Source organism: Nicotiana tomentosiformis, unplaced genomic scaffold, assembly GCF_000390325.3.
Source record: "Nicotiana tomentosiformis unplaced genomic scaffold, ASM39032v3 Un00115, whole genome shotgun sequence".
NCBI classification, from domain to species: Eukaryota; Viridiplantae; Streptophyta; class Magnoliopsida; order Solanales; family Solanaceae; genus Nicotiana; species Nicotiana tomentosiformis.
In genome coordinates, this window is record NW_027174674.1 from 130,822 (window position 1) to 151,150 (window position 20,329).

The following is a 20,329-nucleotide window of genomic DNA, read 5'->3' on the forward strand; positions in this document are numbered from 1 at the left end:
GTTGTTTCCAGCCTGCTACTCCACCTTGTTATCTCCTCTCCTCCTAATTTCTTGCTAATCTTACTCTTAGATACGGGCATTGTAATTTGTCATTATTCACTATCCTCCTCCCTTGATTATCTAGCTCCCAAAAATAGTGAGCCTCAATAGATCCAACATCTAATGCATAATTAGCTAGATGATCAGCCAATCTATTTCCCTCCCTTAATGTATGGGCCAATGTTACGTTGATCCTTGCCATAATTTCCTTAATCTCTTCTACCTGTGCAGTAATGTCCCAAGGCACACTCCATTCTCCAATTATCACATTTTCTAGCATCATTGAATCAGTGTGAAGCTCAATAAGCACATAGGCATTTTCCACACAAAACCTCAAGGCTTCCAAAATTGCCTTTGCTTCAACTTTAGTATTTGTCCCTTCTTGTACCTCCTTTCCACATCCATATAATTACATCGTCATCCTCATTTCGTAGCACAAAACCAATGGAACTTCTTCCAGGATTTCCCTTAGAAGCCCCATCTGTATTAACCTTGATCCACCCTGGACTTGGATATTCCCACATCACCTTAGTAACCTTCAGTTTAGGTATATAGGCCTCCATCATATTCAGTAGTTCTGGCCATTTATATGGCACATTCTGCAGGCCTGGCTTTCTAACTCTGACTAAGGATTACATAGTCGTGGAAATCTGATAGATGACTCTACTTATAAATATTGCATATCCATATTTGTAGTTGTTTCTTCTCTTCCATAACTCCCACACAATAACAGCTGGTAAAGCTTGCAGAATAGGCTGCAATCTATGAATCACATCAACAGCCCAACACTTAGTCATAACCTGATGAAATGTAATCCCATCCAATGCAATACCTGCATGCCCAAGAAAATATTTCCACACTCTATTAGCAGCATATTATGTAAAGAAGGGATGCTGCCTTTTCTCCTACTTTGGTTCAGCACAACACCAGCATTTAGAAGCCATTAGGTATCCCACTCTCCTAAAAAAATTATCCAAAGGCAACTTATTTCTCCATACTTTCCACATGAAGAAAGCAATCTTGAAAGGCAGACCTTTCACCCATATTTTCTTGTAAGCATTGGCAGGTTCATTTCTTCTTCTCAAGTATTCCCATGCTGACTTTACACTGAACTCTCCTCTTGTTTCCAGCATCCATTGAGGCTTGTCTAGAATATCACGCACCACTAGAGGCTTCATATGCAGAAGAATATGCTTTGCAAATTCTTCTGCCAGTATCTCCAGAATTTTATCTGCATTTCAAGCACTATCATCCATCACATCATACACATTATGGACTGTTTCATCTACTCCAAACTCTGGAGGAACAAGGAAATATAAAGCCCCCAGTCCCATCCAGTTATCAAACCAAAAAAGAGAGGATCCCATCTTTGGATACCAAGTAATTTGGTGTTCAATTAAATCCCTGCACTCTAACATCTTCTTCCAAATCTGAGACCCCGACCTCCATGTTACTATCACTGCATTTAGTTTCTTGCAATATTTTCTGACTCATAAAGGCACTTTAAAGGCTTGGCTTAGTTCGAAAATTCTACCACAATTTATAGAATAGAGCATTTGAAACATCATGCAAAGATCTAAAACCAATGCCCCCCTCATCACATGGCATGCACAAATTATTCCAAGAAGCCCAATGTCTACTACTGCCACCTATAGAACTGCTCCAAAAGAATTGAGCAAAAATCTTGTGCAATTTGTTTATGACATTATTTGGAGGATTAACTGCTGATAGTAAATGAATAGGCATGCTTTGAAGCACATGAGAGATCAACACTGCTCGACCACCTATGGATAACAATTTACCCTTCCATGTTTGCAGTTTATCCATCACTTTAGTGATCAATCCTTGATAGTAATCCATCTTCCTCCTAGCGTAAAAGATAGGACATCCTAAATACGTAAATGGAAATTCCTGTCTACCAATTCTAGTGACCCTTTCCACCTTTGTAATTACCTCCATGCTAGCAAAATGATGCATATAAATGGTTGATTTACTCTTATTCACCAACTGTCCGGATGCAGCTTCATATGCTCTCAAGACCTCCATCACAAATTGTAAAGAAATAGTGCATGAAGAGGAGAAGATAATGGTATCATCCGCATATGATAAGTGATTGATTTTAGGACTCCACTTAGGTAATCCAAATCCACAAAAATATGAATTCAAATGCAAAGCATTTAAGCCCCCGGACAATGCTTCAGCAGCCAAAATGAATAAAGTCAGTGAGACTGGATCCCCTTGCTTGCCACCTCTAGTTGATTTGAAAAAATCATGAGGTTGTCCATTTATGAGTACTAAATACCAATTATTTGAGACAATTCCAAACACAAGCCCTATGAATCTCTTGCTAAACCCCATCTTCCTTAATACTTTTGTCAAAAATAACCAAGAAAGTCTATCATACGCTTTGGTCATATCAAGCTTAATAACTACATTAGGTCCATCCTTAGTTCTTAACCTAATGTCCGTTATAATTTCTTGAGCTAGAAGAACATTTTCAACAATGTTCCTCCCCTTCACAAATCCAGCTTGCTCCTCAGATATTATGTTAGGAAGCAATCCTACTAACCTCTCATGTATCACCCTTGAGATGATTTTGTTGGTGAAGTTGCTAAGTCTTATGGGCCTCATGTTTGAGAATGTTGTCACCTCTTTCTTCTTTGGCAATAAAACCAGATTTGTGTGTAAAACACATTTGGGCAATTCTTGGCCATTGAAATAAGCTCGAACCATATCAAAAATGTCATCCCCAATAATATCCCAACAAACATGATAAAAACTGCCTGTGAATCCATCTAGACCTCCTGCACTTTCTCCGTTAAGACCATAAACAGCTATCTTGACCTCCTCTTTAGTTGGCTGTTTGATTAACTCTGCATTCTGTTCCATCTCTATCAATCTCGGTACATGATCAATTATGCCAAATGCTGAAGGGACAGTTGTTTCTGTGAACTGATCCTTGAAAAATCGAACTGCATCTTCAGCCATTTCATCCTCTCCTTCTATCCAATTTCCAGCACTATTTTGGATCCTTTTGAGCTGGAGCCTTTTCCTTCGACCATTAACCTATATATGAAAGAACTTAGTGTTTCTATCCCCATCTTTGAACCATTGCATTCCTGACTTTTGTTTCCAGAATTCTTCTTTAATAGCAAGATATCTGATCATTTCCGCCTGCACCTTTTGTAGTCTTTCTCTATTCTTTTGTGTAGGAAATGCCTCAAATTGAGTTTCATGAACCATCACCACTTCCTCCAAACTAGTTATATTCTGAAATATATCACCATATGTTGCCCTACTCCAAACTGTCAATGCCTTCTTCAACTTCTTCAGTTTGTGGTTAAACATGATAAATGGATTGGCACTAAAGTCAACATGCCAATTATCCCTCACTACATCTTTAAATGTATCATTCTTGATCCAGAAATTGAGAAATCGAAAAGCCTTTTTCACTAGAGCAGTTTCAAAGTCACACTTCAAAAGCATAGGGCAGTGATCTGATCCTATCTTTGATAGATATGTGACTTCCAATCCAGGAAAGGTTTGTTGAAATTCCATATTAGCTAAACATCGATCAAACCTTTTAAAAATGCATTCCATATCTGCTCCTCCATTCCACCATGTGAATATGCTACCTTTGAAGCCCAAATAAGTAAGATTGGAAGTGTTTATGCAATGTATGAAGTCATCAACCTCATTCAAGGACACGGGCAATCCTCCAAATTTTTCTTCCTTATCCCATATTACATTAAAATCTCCCCCAAATTAGCCATGGCACAGTCATATCTCTTGCCATTTCATATAGTGAATCCCACAATTCAATCCTCTCAATAGCATCACATTTTGCATAGACCAAAGTAAGAATGAGTTACACGTGAGTTTCAGTGTGGAATAATCTCAATGTCAACTGCTGCACCATGTCGTATAAGATAGTAGCTTCAAATACCTCATCAATAAATGCCCATATCTTGTTTGATATATTTGCAATCGCCTGTGCAAAGCCTATTTTCCTTCTATACATCTCCAATTCTCTAGCTTGTCGCATAGGTTCCATGAGTCCAATGAACTCAAAGTGATGATGTCTATTCATTATGATAAGCCTCTCAAAGGCTTGTTTAGTCTTCACTAACCTAACATTCTAAATAATTGCATTCATTACAAATTATTTGATTTGTTAGGGTTCTTCTTGTTTGGACCCCAATTGATGGAACAATGGAGTTATCTTTTGCTGGTTTCTTCCTCCCTTTAGCTGCTGATTTAACCTTATCCATTTGCCTTGGAGAAAGGTCACCTTGCCTGGCCACATTACAAAAATTCTGGGCAATTATCTCTTCATAAAAGTCCTTTCCTGTTCTTTCATTGTGTTCCTCTGCCCCTTGATCATCTACGCCTACTGCTGCCAGTATATTAGACTTTTGATGTTTAGGAATCATAGCTTGATCCCCAGTTTTATTATGCTGCTTCCCCTGACTGATTTCCAATGGAACATTGATTTTAATCTCAGTAGCTGATTGAATCTTAGTCAACTGTTTATTCCCAAAAACTGCATTCTCCCTATTCTCATTATTAGCAACTGCAGGAACTGAAACAATCGCTCTAGTTCCACCTGGATCACCCATGTTGACATCAACATATTTAGGATTTACAGTAGACACATTAGGATTACCTACAACCGCTTGACTTCCCTTGCTATTAGCAGTTGTATTTTGTGTACCATCAGCATTGTTCACATTCTCCTCCTCATTGTTATTGGTAATTACTACATCTCCATTTACACTTTGTTCCTCTTCTTCTACTTCGATATCAGAATCTATTTCAGCTTGCATTCCATCTGGAGTTTCCCCTTCCTCTGAATCTTATTCCCTTTGATTAGCCCATAACCTTCCTCCAGACCATTGAATCTTCTTATTGACCTCAAATATATCATTCCTTGCCTCTGCATCAGAATTATTCATCTTGTCTAGATATTTGGCCAACTCTTCTTCCACGTGAGTATCTTGGGTTGGAATATCTTGACATGAAGTATTATTAGCTACAATATTACCTTTAAAGGTTCTTTGTACCCATTGAGCTGTTGATTCAATATTTCTAACTTCCTCATTCTTTCTCCTATTAGGACTAGAAGTTACCCCATCTATCGCTGCATCAATCCCATCCGATGATGGATTAAAAGTAGGAGCTGCTGGATTCAATCTTTTACCATTTCTAGTTGGAATGTTTCTAGGACTACGATTAACATTACTTTGATTCCCATCCTTAGCAGGAGAAGGTATATCCACCTGAGTTACTTCCTGAACTTCTTTAATGACAGCTAACTGGTTGTTCTGCACCTCCCCTGCTTCAACACCATCTAAAGCTGCAAATTTGTTACGAGTTTGAAACTATTTATCACAAGAATTAACCACTGGAACCAACTCCTTTCCAATTTTTGCTTGATTATCTTGCTTAGTCCCAGCTTTACCTCGATTGTCCCTTACTTCCTTCCATTGTGCACCTACATTACCAACAACTTTTCCACTAGACAAACCATCAATGGTGCAGATTCTTTCCTTTTTTCCTTACTGCCTTCAGAAAACACATTCTCAGAATCTTGATTCTCAGCCGATTTGTTTGCCATTAGTTCTAGATGCATCCTCTAACACTCGATCATCTCATGACCTTGAAGTTTACATTCCTTACAGTACTTGGGCAAGTAATCATACTTAATTGACACCCATTCAGTCCTTACTTCCCCAGTTGCTTCATTCTCAATATCCATACGTACCTTCTTAGGTAAATCTGCTAGAAGATCGACAAGTACTTTCACTCACGCACAACTAGGTCTTGTTTTATTGATAGTAGCCATGTCAAGATGTAATGGCTTTCACTCCCTCTAGTGGTTTGTACTTGTGAACGATCGGGTAACCTTTGCTCGATAGCAAACTTAACTTCCCGGTGGGAATTTTGCTATAGAGCAAAAGATTATCTAACTGTCTCATAGTGGATCTTTGTTTGTGTGCCTTGCTATTAAAGGTCTTATTGCTGATATTGGAGTTTTTCTTGTAGTATGCTTTCTGTTGATGCCTCGTTAAAAGCCTTGCGAGAAAAACCTAATTGGGACAAAAACTGGACGAAGGAAAAAAGAGTGCAGCACATACTTTCACTTCAGGTGATGCTCGTCAGCAATAATATCTTTTGAGGTATGCCACGTTCCAGTTGCTGGGCAAATTTTCTCCATCTTGGTTCTCCAATTCATATGAACCTTTCCTGGTGACATCTGAAATCCGGTAGGGGCCTTCCCATATTGGACCTAGCTTCCCTGCGTTGAGCTCTCGGGTGCTTTGAGTTACTTTCCTTAAGACCAAGTCTTCTACTTTGAAATAACGGAGGTTGGCTCTTTGATTGTAATACTGCTCCATTCTCTACTTTTGGGCTACCATTCTTACATGCGCCAAGTCCCTGCGCTCATCGAGTAGCTCCAAGTTGACTAACATTGCTTCATTGTTTGATTCTTCATCTGCTTGGAAATATCTCAAGGTGGGTTCCCCTAGTTCCATCGGGATTAAAGCTTCTGCCCCGTACACATGGGGAAAGGGAGTTACTCATGTGTTCGATTTAGCCGTTGTTCGGTATGCCCATAAAACTCCGGGTAATTTCTTGGGCCAATTACCTTTAGCCGCTTCCAACCTTTTCTTGAGGTTTTGTATAATCACTTTGTTCGTTGACTCCGCTTGACCATTTGCGCTCGGATGGTAGGGTGAAGATGTTATCCTCTTTATTTTTAAATCTTCGAGGAACTTTGTGACTTTTACACCGATAAATTGTGGCCCATTATCGCATGCTATCTCTTTTGGTATTTTAAATATGCAAATTATATTTTCCCACAAGAAATCAACCACTTCACGCTCACCGATCTTTTGATAAGGACCTGCTTCCACCCACTTAGAAAAATAGTCAGTCAAAATCAATATGTCACACCTCCCTTTTCCCGAGGGATAGATGAGTTTTTCCAATTAAGGTGACATTATTCGAAATAGGATTATTTGATAAGAGTCGCCACTTGGAATATTTGTTATGGTGTCCCAAGTCACCGGTTTATTTTAAAATCCAAAATCGAGAAAATTGGCTCTTATTTATGGTCTGCGAATACAGAAGACTAGGTAAGGAATTCTGTTAACCCGGGAGAAGGTGTTAGGCATTCCCGGATTTCATGATTTTAGCACGGTCTCTTCAATCATACCTGGCTTAATTGTTAATTACGTGTTTAAGAACCTATGTGTATTTTGTCTTTTACCGCTTTTAAATTATAGCGTTATTTATCTTTGAAACGGATCACGTATGCGTGAATCCATTTTATTTGGGGCGCTAAATCATGTCACGCGTACGTGTACACGATTAATCACGCTTTATTATTCTTAAGGATTGTTTGGCCAAAGTCGCGCGAACGTGTACCTTGATTTATTTTAGAAATCATAATTATGTCACGCGAACGTGTACACAATCACGATAGTAAATTAAAAGTCCGCCTAAGTATTCTACGAATGTTTCATGAGTTGATTATTTTTCTAAGATTTTAGATTATTGGGAAAGTCCAAGAATTATGGAATTATTGATGAAAAATATAGTAAATTAGTTATGGAAAGGCGGGCTAGCTTATTCAATTATTTAAGGAATAGGGCTAGAATTGTTATATTGGGTCGGATGAAGTTCAACTTATTGAGACCCAAATTCTTCTCTTTCATTATAGTCTAAAACTAAACAATCATATGTCAACCAATCCCAACTAATTATCAAATCTTCACGGCCCAAGACACATTTACAAACAAATCACATGGCCTGATTACTAACTAATTAACCAAATATAAACTCTAAAATTTAATCAGCAAAACAATCAAAACTCATGGCAAATCAGGATATGAACCAATGAAAATTCTTCAACAAATACCACAAGCAAACACATAAACAGAGATTCATGAACAAACATAATGAAAAGATAGACCAAAAAATATAAATCGAAAGAGGCAAGAACGGACCTCAATCAGCCGCAATTTTCATTTAAAATGGGAGCTCTCAAATCCAAGTACAATGAAGAGAATCGACTTAATACTTCTGCTAGAGATCTGAACCAAGATCGGAGGCTTCTAAAGGCGACATCGCCAGAACCTCGAACCACCGAACTCGAACATCACCTCACTTTAACGATTGTTTCGGAACTAATTTTGGACTGATTTTGAAGTTGTTTTCAAGCTATTTCGCAGCTGGTTTTGTTGTTTCTTTTTTACTGGAGTTTCCGAAAGAAAGAATGACACGAGTATAAATTCTCTTAGCGTAGAAGAAGAAGAAGAAAACTTTATCTCAATTCCCTCCTCTCTCTTTTTCTCTCTTTCTTCTCCCTCCATTTCTCTTCACATTTCTCTTCTATTTATAGAAAACTTTTCGGATTTTTTTCAGATTTTATTTTATTATTTTATTATTATTTTTAATTAAAAAACAATTCCCACTTCCCTTTTTTTTTTAAAAAAAACAATTCTCCACTTTCCTTTACTTTTATTTTTTAATTTCTCACTTTTTTTTTACTTTTATTAATTTTAAATTCCCTCTTTTTTTACTTTTTTTTTATTTCTCACTTATTTTACTTTTCTTTTTTTAATTTCAACTTACTTTTAATTTTTTTTAAAAAAATTTCAGTTAACTTTACTTTTATTTTTTAATTCCAACTTTCTTTTACTTTTTATTTTTTAAATTTCCACATTCTTTTACTTTTATTTTTTAAATTTCCACTTTCTTTTACTTTTTTTTAAAAAAAAATTCCACATACTTTTACTTTAAAATAAAGATGAAAAATAAAAATAAAGATAATATTAATAGTAATAATTGACCTTTTAAATTATTTATAATTTTTACCCTATTTATAAAAATATATAACAAAGCTAAAAAATATATATTAAATTTCTTAAAATATTTACATAGTAGAAGGTGATAAAAATTCAAATATAGTCAAAAATTAGGTGCTCACACAATAGAAATCTTACCTTTTCGGGGGCCGGGAGCAATGGCCCGACGATGTCCATCCCCCATTTTATGAACGGCCACGGGGACAAAACTGAATGCAACGGTTCTGCCGGTTGATGTACCACTGATGCGTAGCGTTGACACTTATTACACTTTCGTACGAAGTCTTTGCCATCTTGTTTCATGCGGTGCCAATAATATCCTACCCTTACCAATTTCAGCACTAAGGAATTTGCGCCCGAATGATTGCCGCATATCCCTTCGTGGACTTCTCGCATAACATAGTTAGCTTTGGAAAGATTTTCTATACAGTTTGCTTCTCTTGAAGTTATATCGCGCTGCTTTGGCGCGCTACGCCCGGGACGCTTTGGAGTCTTCGAGCAATTTTTCGTGCTCGAGATAATCGATGATTTCATTCCTCCTGTCCCAGACCAAATTAGTCGCATTTACCTCATAGTAGCTATCTGTATCCAGGATCGAGTTCATCAGTTATACTATCATCTCGGACTCCGATCCCTTTATTTATGTTGATGATCCAAGGTTAGCCAATGCGTCTACTTCTGCGTTATCTTCCCTCGGGATATGAGTAATCGACCACTCCCGAAATCGCGCTAACAGAGCCTGGACCTTTACCACGTATTGTTGCATGCGCTCCTCTTTGGTTTTGAAGATCCCGTAGACCTGATTTACCACCAGTTGTTAGTCGCATTTGATTTCGATGACCTCAGAATCATTCCCCGGGCCAGTTTGAGCCCTGCAATTAAAGCCTCATACTCCGCTTCATTGTTAGTTAAAAGGACCGTTCTGATGGCTTGCCTTAGGGTTTTCCCCGAAGGCGTGATTAATACTATACCAAGCCCGGACCCTTTTACGTTGGAAGCTCCGTCTATAAATAAGGTCCAAACCCCCGATGTCGATTCTGACACCATTACTGCCTCTTTGGTTGTCAGAGGCAGTAATCCCGGACTAAAATCGGCCACAAAGTCAACCAAGACTTGTGACTTAATTGCAGTCCTTGGTTTACATTCTATGTCGAACTCACACATTTCTATGGCCCATTTGGCCAATATACCCGAGAGCTCGGGTTTGTGAAGGATGTTCCGCAAAGGGAAAGTGGTCACTACGGCTATCGGGTGACATTGGAAGTAGGGCCTTAGCTTCCGAGCGGCGACTACGAGAGCTAAGGCCAGTTTCTCCAAATGTGGGTAGCGAGTTTCTGCTCCTGTCAAAATTTTACTGACGTAATAAATGAGAGATTGCGTATCTTCGTCCTCACGGACTAAAACTACACTTACTGCGACTTCCGAGACCGCGAGGTAAACTGACAACGTTTCACCTTCTTTTAGTTTCGAAAGCAACGGAGGCCTTGACAAGTACCTTTTCAAATCTCTCAAAGCCTGTTGGCACTCCGGGGTCCATTCGAAATTATTTTCCTTTTTGAGCAATGCGAAGAAACGGCGACATTTTTCTGATGACCGGGAAATAAACCTGCTCAAAGCTGCCAATCTCCCTGTGAGCCTTTAGTTAAAAAATAATCAAGAATATTCCAAGAGCTCAGACGTGTCAGCAACGAAATTTCAGCAGTGTTCCAACCCGCAACCATCCCGCCCCACGTTAGATTTAAAAAATAAAATAAAAAATAATAAAAAAAATATATATATATATATATATATTTGAACCCGCCCCAGACTACACACATACACAAACCCGCCCCGGCCTGCACCGCCCCATTGCCATCTCTATCCGCACCAAACTTAAAATCTGGCACTAATAGGCAAGACGATGACCATAGGAAGAATGATATATTGCTCACAATTCCCAGGTGAAAATCTTTGAGTGAAAACTTAAAATCTGGCCCCCTTCAACTTTCTTGTTTTTATGCTTAAAATCATGAGTGAAAACTTGCAGGTGTCTCAAATATGCATAATTCACGTACCTTTTTTCAACTTAACTTTAAAAACAACTTTTTGTCAAATCTCACATTTTTTATGTCCAAACGCCTACTAAGCCTTTTCATATTCACTGAACAGATTATAGACTGGGAGACCTATTCGAATCATACAGAAACCTCCACTGGTAAACCTTTACAATTGAATAGCTACGTATTTGGCACTAATACAAAATGGACAATTCAAAAAGGCAAAGCTCCTAAAAAGAGATGAATATTCCTGTTTGTACAATTGAATAAACAACTAATGGTTAATATGAATATTTCAAGTATATGTTATCCTTCTAGCAGAGTGAATTGATCAAAGTTCAAGCTTTGAGTTTCCCAGTTGGCTAAACATAATAGCCATGTCCATACCCTGTACCATCGTTGGAACAGCTACATCATAGGGGCACTCTCTGGAAAACCCAGCTTTCCTAGACTTCTGAACTTTTTTTATGCACCTCTTAAACTTCTCATGGCATTTAACGTTTGTCATACCTGAAAGTTGGAAGCAATTGAATCAGACACTGAGCTATAAAGTTCACCAAACAAACCATATTCCATTGCAAGTTCTTCCTCTCTTTAACAGGTGTAACTGCCATGATTAGGATGTAAAAAGCATTTTGTGAATAAAATGATCAATTTTCTGAATAATGTGGGACAGGAAGGTAGGCATTACTTGGATGCTTACAGATTCGCATGGAAATACATGCCAACAAAAGAAGCTACTGCGTAATATTCCCTTTGAGTTTATTGCTCTTTCTTTATCAAATATTTCTCAGCGCTTCCTCATCAGAAGGATTTTAACAAAAGTGAATTATGGCTTAGAATCATTTTATAGTTCAGTTTAACCAACAGAATCACTTCTCTGGTAAAATTTAGAAACTTGATCAGTAAGGATTCAAAGCATGTGTGATTCTACGCCAAGAACCAAGCCCCCTCCCCATCCTGTAGTGCTATGGGGCACCAGAAAAGACAAACAAATAAAAGTTTAAAAACCGTAAGGCATGATTTTTCTTCTCTGTAGCATCATAGGCTGCTGAAAGGGAAGTCATCCGCTCCCAACTTTATGCATAAAGGTTACTGCCTATAGTTTCATTTCAGACGTACAGTAATCATTAAACCAAGACTGAATTTTATTTCTCAGTTGAAATGCAGTAGAACAAGTTTTAGAAGAATAACTGAGTACTCTGCATTCGTACAAATAATCTCATGTTCAAGCCAATGATATAAGAATCACAAGAGCCAAATGTATCAGAAAGGCTATGTGGTGCACAATAATTCAGAAACAAAAATGGAAGTTTTGTACAGAATGTTCCACAGCAAAACTCCATTTGGCCTCAGTAAGATGACCATGCTTAGGCATAGGTTAAACTTCGTGCAACAAGAAACTAGCATGTGTTATTCCTGTGATAATGTTGTCTAAGCACTTAAGAATTACATAGAGGAGATATTCTAGACGCACCTGCTCATGAATTCAGGAGTCTTTGCCTAAGTTTCCATCATCAACATATGGAAAGCCTATTTGACACAGAGAAACTTTCTACAGCATCAAGTGATTAGATGTGGTATGATTAACTTACTTACCACTGCCATTAGCACTCTCTTTAGTATTTCATGACTAATCTCTTATTGTTTGTTAGCATTAATTTGTCAATAGATTTATTTGCTAATATGATGACCAATCACAGTTTAGTAAACAGGATTATTAGTTTGAGTGACAAAAGCTATTTATTGAGACTATTGTGCATGGTACCGGAGGAACTCAATATAATCATAGAGGATATTGATTATTGAAGCATGAAAAGGTCATCGGAATAATCTATTCCCCAAAGACATACAATATCTCACCATGAAATTCAGAAAAGTTTTGGGCTAAAGTCAAAAGCATCGATTGAGCCTCAAAGTATCACAAATTAGTGTAGAAGTAATCAGAATGGCAGAGTTCTGCAGGAAAGTTAACTGAAGGTAGCCGAAAAATAACTAGTAGCCAGAAAAGACGCTGGAATTGCAAAATAAATACTGAGAATCACAGGTTAAGTTGCAAGTGATAGTGGACCTTTTGGAGTACCAGAAAAGTGAACTGAAAATGGCTAGAAAATTGTAGATGACAATATTTTCTCTTTTTAACGATGGCGATTGCATAAACTTCTCACAAGAAATCTTATACCATTTGAGAAATAAAATAACAGATTGAATAGTATGTCAAGAGTAGTATGCAGATGCTTTTCCTCAGGCAATCATCTCAAAAGAGGACAAAAAGAAAAGAAGAAAACCATTAGACAGTAGTGTTTCCTTGTTTGTGTTCTTTATAGTTTTTATTTTCTTATCACAATCAAAACGTTTTGAGATTCCTTCTTGTCTACTCGGAAATAGTTTAACTGCTTCCTAAGTGGTCAAAATATAGTGGTGATGCCAGATAAATGGTCATTACAAATTACTCCATTTTCACCTTAAAGGTAACAATGTTCTTAGAGCTCTCCAACTGTTTCTAGAAAGTACACAACCAATGTCAGGATTTTATGAAGGTACATCCGAGCTTTTGGGCTTTCATTTGAGTGGTATACAAAATACAGGACCTGAATGTGATTCATTCCACATCAAATTAGTATGCTCAGATCAAATTCAGGTCGATGTATGTGCAGACCCTGGTTCGATTCCCAGCTGTGCAAGATGAAATGGTACCCACGCTCTCTCCTCTCTCCTCTCTCCCAGGCGACATGAAGAGAACCTAGGGCAACCATGGCTTCCAACGTCTCTCCCCAGCTCCAAGCTGTGGGAGAGCCTCCTAAACCAATCAACTATGCTTCAGTAATCGCAAATAAACAGGTAACAAAACCAATAACCAAAACTAGTTTGAAACCAATCCAATATGTTCATGGAGAACCTACAATCCAATTCACCTTCAAGGAGCTGGACGAATTTGCCATTGAAGAGGGGCTTCATCAAGCTGTTTTGATGAAGTTATCATATGGAGCGCCAGATTTTCAAGAACTTAGAACCATACTGCCGCAACAATTGGGAATTAAAGGTAGGTGTTTGATCGGTTTGCGAGCACATCGTCATCTTTTATTAAGGTTTGATTTGTATGAGGATTATTTAGCTGTTCTATCAAAACCAGTAGGGTATGTCCAGTTTAATGGAGAGTCGCATCAGTTTAGAACATTCCCTTGGTCGCAATGGTTTAATCCAAAAGAAGAAACGTCGAAAGCATTAGTTTGGGTTTCCTTCCCTGATCTGCCGCCAAACCTGTTCGCGAAAATACCTCTGTTGTCAATAGCTTCTGCGTTGGGGAAGCCCATTGCTATTGATAAAGCAACACAAGAGCGTACAAGACCTACCACTGCTAGGGTTAGAGTAATTGTTGACCTGCTGGACAAGCATCCCAATCGCATCAGGCTGCATTACCTGGATGAGGAAACTGGAAAGATTATTAAACATTATCAAGAATGTGTGCTCGTATTGTACTGTTTGTAAGCATCAAGCCCATGAGGAGATTAACTGTCGTTTGATCACAAAGTCTACCAGTGGTAATACTCAAAGAGGTAACGAAATTGATATGGAATTGGAGGCAGGAAGTGCTGATCGATTTCAAGGAGATTTGTGGCAATTGTTAGATGCTAAAAAATTGCAGAAGTTTGGTGAAGAAAAAGGTGTGGATTCAGTTAATAATAATGGAGATAATTCCCTTGTTGTTCAGTAAAAATCTGATGCTAATAAGCTGCTAAAAACAGCAGCAGTAGTTGAGGCTCTTAATGCTATTGTTCCTGTTGAAACAGCATCGATTAGGGTATCTCAAGATTTAGCTGTAGCTGGGCAACCTGTTAATGATCAAGGAGGTGATCAGGTTGAGTCTGGGAATACCAATCCTATCTTTACAGGTACTGGGCAAAATACTAAAGGTCAAGGGCAGAAAATAGCAGTTGTTTCTGGTGTTGAAACAGAAGTAGCAGTAGTAGGGCAGGTTGAAATCGCTGGACAAAAACCAGCTGCTGTTGCTACACGTGATGTTCCTACTTCTATAGCCTTGGCGAGAATTTACAATGCTGTGAATCCAGTCTTACAAGCTGGGCAGGTGCGTGACATTCAAGACAAAGCTGGACAAACTTCGGAGAAGCAACAATTGTGCAAGCACGATGGGCAGACTGTTAAGCCAAGCATGATCAAGTTATCTACTGTTGGTACACCTGATGAGCAAGGGAAGTTGACTGAGTGTGGTGCAACAAGTGCTGGGCAAATTATTAAAGATCAAGGGCAGCCTAAAGTGCAACAAGAAGCTCCTGGTAATGACTTAACTAAGATTGATGTAGCTACTGGTGCAAGGAAGGAGGGTACAGAAGCAGTGCATCATTCCAATAATGTACAGGGGCATTTTGATGGTAAGCACATAGATGGGCAGGTGCTAGACAATCAAGGTAAATCTGGGCAACAGGTAAAAGCTAAGGAGTGGACTGTTGTAAATCGATCACCTGGCAAAATGGCATCTTCAAGCCATAAAAATCTGGAAGTTGCAGCAGAAAACTTTAGGAGTTCTAATTCTTTTGATGCCTTGGTTAATGCACATGAACATGGTGAAAAGGATACTGGGAAGAGGTTGGAACTGGTGGAAGGCGAAGCAGATTCAAAAGCTGGAAAACAGCAGCAGCTATTAAAAAATACAGATGCGCCATTAAATGTCTCAAAGGACATTGTTCTTGTTGACGATCCAAAAGATGTGGCAGCTACAGTTACACCTACGCCAACACTTCATATCTCCAATCCAGAATTAGCTAAAATGATAAAGGATTCCCAGGCAGCTATGTTGATGCATACCACTCCAAAGGTTAAGGCACCATTGGTTACTTTGAATACCTCAGTTCATGAGGTCCCTTCCCAATCGATGGAGCCTTATGATGAGCATGCAGTTGATTCTGGACAGCAGCTACTGTCAAAAGGTAACAATCAAAAAGCAAATGCAGGTACGATTTCATTCTCTCAAGCATTCACAAATGAAGGAAGTGGTTCTAAGGAGCAACAAGGTGCGACAAGTGCTATTATGGTTAATCGTAAGACATGGGCTGATCAAGTTGAGGAGGATGAAGAAGATTATGCAGATAGCATCCAAGATGATAGTAACGATGAGGCAGATCAATTTTCAGCAACTCCTCCATCAAAGGACGAGGCAGCAAAGGCGCAAAGTGAGCAGGTTTCTAATTCTACGGATAGTGGGCCAAGGAGGAGAGGATCAAGTCCAAATGCACCTATTTTTGTACCATTCGGGAAGCAGCAAATTGTAGCAGCTACATCAAAACATGACCCTAATACTAAGGCTCTATCTACTGGAAACATGGCAAGCACAAGTTCTACCATTGCAAGGTACAATTTGACTCCTACGAATATCCTCCATGCTATTATTTCTCATGACATGGATACTTTGAAGTCTCTTGATAAGAAGGCAGTAGCTACTATCTCTAAGTCTATTGGAATAGTGGCCAAGAGCTATGAGCCAGGAGCTTTAGTGTCCGGATTTAATCCTACTGAAGCTTTTGGTGTGGATATGGGGAAAGATTTCTATGAAGAAGGGGAAGAGGAAGAACTTCTAGATGCAAGCTTTGCCAATGTAGCTAGGGAAGGAGATCCTTCACCTAGACATCTTAGAAGTGGATCCAACAAAAGCAAGAAGAAGGCACCTGAGAGGCAACATAGCTGGGATGGCAAGATCACACAAGAAGTTGTCATTAGGCAACTTCCAATGAGAGTTATTAAGCAAAAAGGAGCTGCCTCTACCACCTCCACAAGATCAAATAGGTCCAAGAAGAAGTGATGAAGTTTGAAGATATTTTGAAGATAGTTGAAGAGGAAGACAATGAGTTACAAGTTGAAGAACTCGCAAGCTTGAAGAAGAAGGGGGAAGATTCTAATTTCTACATCATCTTAGTTTACCGTTTTATTAGTATCATCTTATGTAATATCTTATAGAGTGTGTTATAAACTCTGTGGTGATCATAGAATATCTTGTTCTTTTTAGTTTTTATTTCTTACATGCTTGCTAGTAGATGAGGTTGTTCATGCCTCAATAGGAATTGTAAAGTAAGGTCTAGCTCAGTATGTGTTTGCTATATGTCCTATGCCTTTGGGAAGTATCCAAATGGCTATGAGATTGTTCGCCCTCGTGAGACTTTGCCGGCAGCCGTCATGAGGTTGCCATCATGTGGCGATGGAGGTGCACAGGGATGATTGTATAGCCAAGGCAATAGAGGCAACACTACTGTAACTTTTGCCCCCCTTACTTGTACTCTTCCATTGTAGTTTTTTCTTTTTATTATTAATAAAATAGCGACTAGGAAACCCGCCTAGTAGTATGATTTGCTAAAAAAAAAAGGTCGATGTAATTGGACTCCTAAGATTAGATTCTAACCATCTAAGTCAAAGATTGAGGGCTTAACACCAGGTAAGCCTTTATATCCTCTCAGCATGTAATAATCCTATCATATTTTTAAGCTTCAGCAGAAATACAAGCAGAGGGACAGTTTCTTGTCTTGGACAAGTGATTAAGGTGATTGCATGCAGTACTTGCCTTTTAAATCAACAGTTAATTCTTCAAATTGCATTGTCACGTCCAATTCCAAGTCCACGTATTTCAAACTGAGACTTCAGTTTTACAGAAACCACAGATCTGCTAGTTTCATATGCATTTCAAAGATGTCAAGATAAAACACCTTTCCTTGACTATCTACAAGTCAGGAGTCTAAAATGACCCTACTATGTCTATTATATGAGCCACACAACAGTATATTCAAAAGACCAAAGACTCGCATTCTGCAGTTTTGCTATTATGCTATTTCTTTAAGTAATCGATTCTCACTTTTGCTATTCGTTGAAGTAATCCCACTTTAAGATGGTATTCGTTCTAATTACAATATGTCAATAAGATAATATTTACATAGTCCAAGTCTGACAACTTATTTTCTACTAAGGTTCTCGAAATCACTGAATAACCGCCTTAGGTGACACATCAACCAATGATGAATCACAAGCCAACTATTGCAGAGGTCCAAATCAGCTAATCAAACCAAAGCTTCAATGTCAACATGTCAGATTCTTGTACAATGTGTATTCCAACGGATTTTCAACAACTTAAGGTTTCACTCTCATATTCAAGCGAATGAAAACAGACAAGCCGTAGTCAAGCTCAAAGTAGTAACCAAATCTCCAAGAAAGGGCATAAACAAAATAGTACAGTATAAAGCAACAAACTTTATGATATTAATCATGAGAAATTCAACAAAAATGAAAAAAGAGGCACAAAATAAACAGTACCATTTTTCTCTACACATTCATCGTGAATCTTACAGCAGGTGTCTAGATCATCACAAGGTTTCTCCCCTGGACATCCACTCCATCCTACTCCACAGTATTTCCCATATCTAATTCCAATTGCTATTGAAAAAAATAACCAAAGAAAAAGTGGATTAGCTCTTATGCATATAAAAAGAAGGAATATAAATGAGAAAAAAGCTGAAAGAGAGAAAGAGACGTACAGTTACAGTTCTCTGCCACACATGTTTTGCTACATCGGACCTGTCATTATAGCAATTAAAAAATAAATCAATTACCCAGAAAAATGAGTTGGTTAATGAACAAATCAAAATGCATAGAAGTTAATGAATCGAAAAGGATAAATAATTTACTCCTTGAGAATTGTTGGTGGATTCAGCAATGGCAAAGAGGAAAAAGGAGAAGACTAATGTCGTAAGGATGAATGATGAGGTGAGAGAATTGTCGCCTCCCTGCATTCTACTTTTGTATCTTCTGATTAGAATTATGTAATTTTCTGGACTTACATTACAAGCTTGTGCTCCTTTCGTCCTCTTTGTTTTGCTGTCTTCTCCTTTGCGGAAAAAGCGCAGAGCTATATTCGCACTTCGGAGCCTGTTGACGTAGCAGGCTTTCTCTCATTGGTGGATACAAGACTTGTGGGACCAGAACGTAAGGACCAATTGATTCAATTTCCCACTGTCTTAACTCTTAAGTTGGTGTAGAAATAAAAATAAAAATAAAAAACTCTTTAATTAATTAGTTGAATGCATTTTGATTGAAAAAATCGACAGACTCAATCAGTTTTTTAAAAATAATTTTTTATTTTATTTTTTAGTATGAAACAAACTGGGTCAGTAGATTTACGAAACAGTAAATTTTGCGGTCCAATTTACCGATAAACTCGATAGAAAAAATTGGAGCTAAAAGACTGACGGTAGTCCCTCGATTTCTTCAAAATAATTTGATTATTTGCTATTTCCGTGTGTCTCTACTCTATCATTCTTTTTATCGATAAAGGCAAACTACACGAGTTACAACAAAATTATGAACCAAATATATTTTACGCATTTTTTTATGGACGAAAATTATGAACCAAATACTTAAGACACACCTCTTTATCTACGTGACAGGTGCGTGTTTTACAAACAAAATAAAGCGTCTGAACTGTAAAAACTGTATATCTGATGCTTTATTTGAAGGGTCCAGATTTAATAAAACTTATCCAACGGTTAAATGGATTTTCTTTTTGTCCTTTTCCAATATCTTCCTTTTTTATTTTTCTAAAGTAATTTGGTTCAAATTGGAGATAATACAGATGTTTACTATCCATTTTATCCACTTTCAATTAAGAAATCTGTTAAAATTGTAACAGATCAAGGAAAAATATCTGAAAAAATCGATTCAGGAAGAAATCTTTAACAGTGTAGAAGAATTTGTAATGAAATCTTCAAGTGAGATTGGAAGAACAATGTAGAAAAATCTTCTCTTCTCATTTTCCTTTTCAATGGGCAGCCATGGAGACCCACTTGTTATATCTAAAAAAAACCAGAAAATAAATACATCAGAACGTAAGAGCAATTGATTAGGGCTTCTAATTCTTTTGTTTGAATTGTAAGGTGGATGTTTGGGTTTTTTTTTGGGTGGTCGGCGGCAATGGAAATAACGAGAAGGCTGTGGAAGGTGAGTAATAGTGGTGAGACGGTGAAAATTGGGTTATATTTTTCGTCTATCTATGATTTTTTCTTGAATGTGTATGTTAATGGATGAAGGATGAAAGAGAAATGTTGATGAAGGCAGAGATATGAGCTGAAAAGCTTTAAGGCACGATGAAGCGGAGATGGGTTCCTTTTCATTTTTGCCTTTTTAAAAAAAAACTTGGGTGGGTTTGTTTTTCTTTTTCTTTTTTTCTTTTTTTAAGTCAATGACACGTGTCGTTGTATGATTGGTGCATGATATTAATAACATATGTTTGAAAAACTGGTCAAGAAAAAAGTGGTGTCTCTTGGGGACACTTTGGAAATGTTGAGTGTGTAAGGTAATTTTCGTCCGTAAAAAGTGTGTAACAGGGAT

The 20,329-nt window shown here is 37.9% G+C and overlaps 1 protein-coding gene across 2 annotated transcripts; it reads right to left on the reverse strand.

Annotated features, from left to right (window-relative positions):
* Positions 1 to 11,160: 11,160 nt before the first annotated feature.
* LOC104089424 (probable phospholipase A2 homolog 1) lies at positions 11,161 to 18,936 on the reverse strand. 2 transcript variants are annotated; one of them, XM_009594317.4, is made up of 4 exons: positions 18,631 to 18,895; positions 18,481 to 18,520; positions 18,260 to 18,379; positions 11,161 to 11,458 (listed from the first exon to the last, which is right to left on the reverse strand). In XM_009594317.4, the coding sequence occupies exons 1-4, from the start codon at positions 18,733 to 18,735 to the stop codon at positions 11,280 to 11,282; spliced, it is 444 nt and encodes a 147-aa protein (XP_009592612.1). In that variant the 5' UTR covers positions 18,736 to 18,895; the 3' UTR covers positions 11,161 to 11,279. The 2 variants fall into 2 exon arrangements, with proteins under 2 accessions (XP_009592612.1, XP_033510234.1); XM_033654343.2 differs by having other exon boundaries at positions 11,242 to 11,555; positions 18,631 to 18,936.
* Positions 18,937 to 20,329: the final 1,393 nt, after the last annotated feature.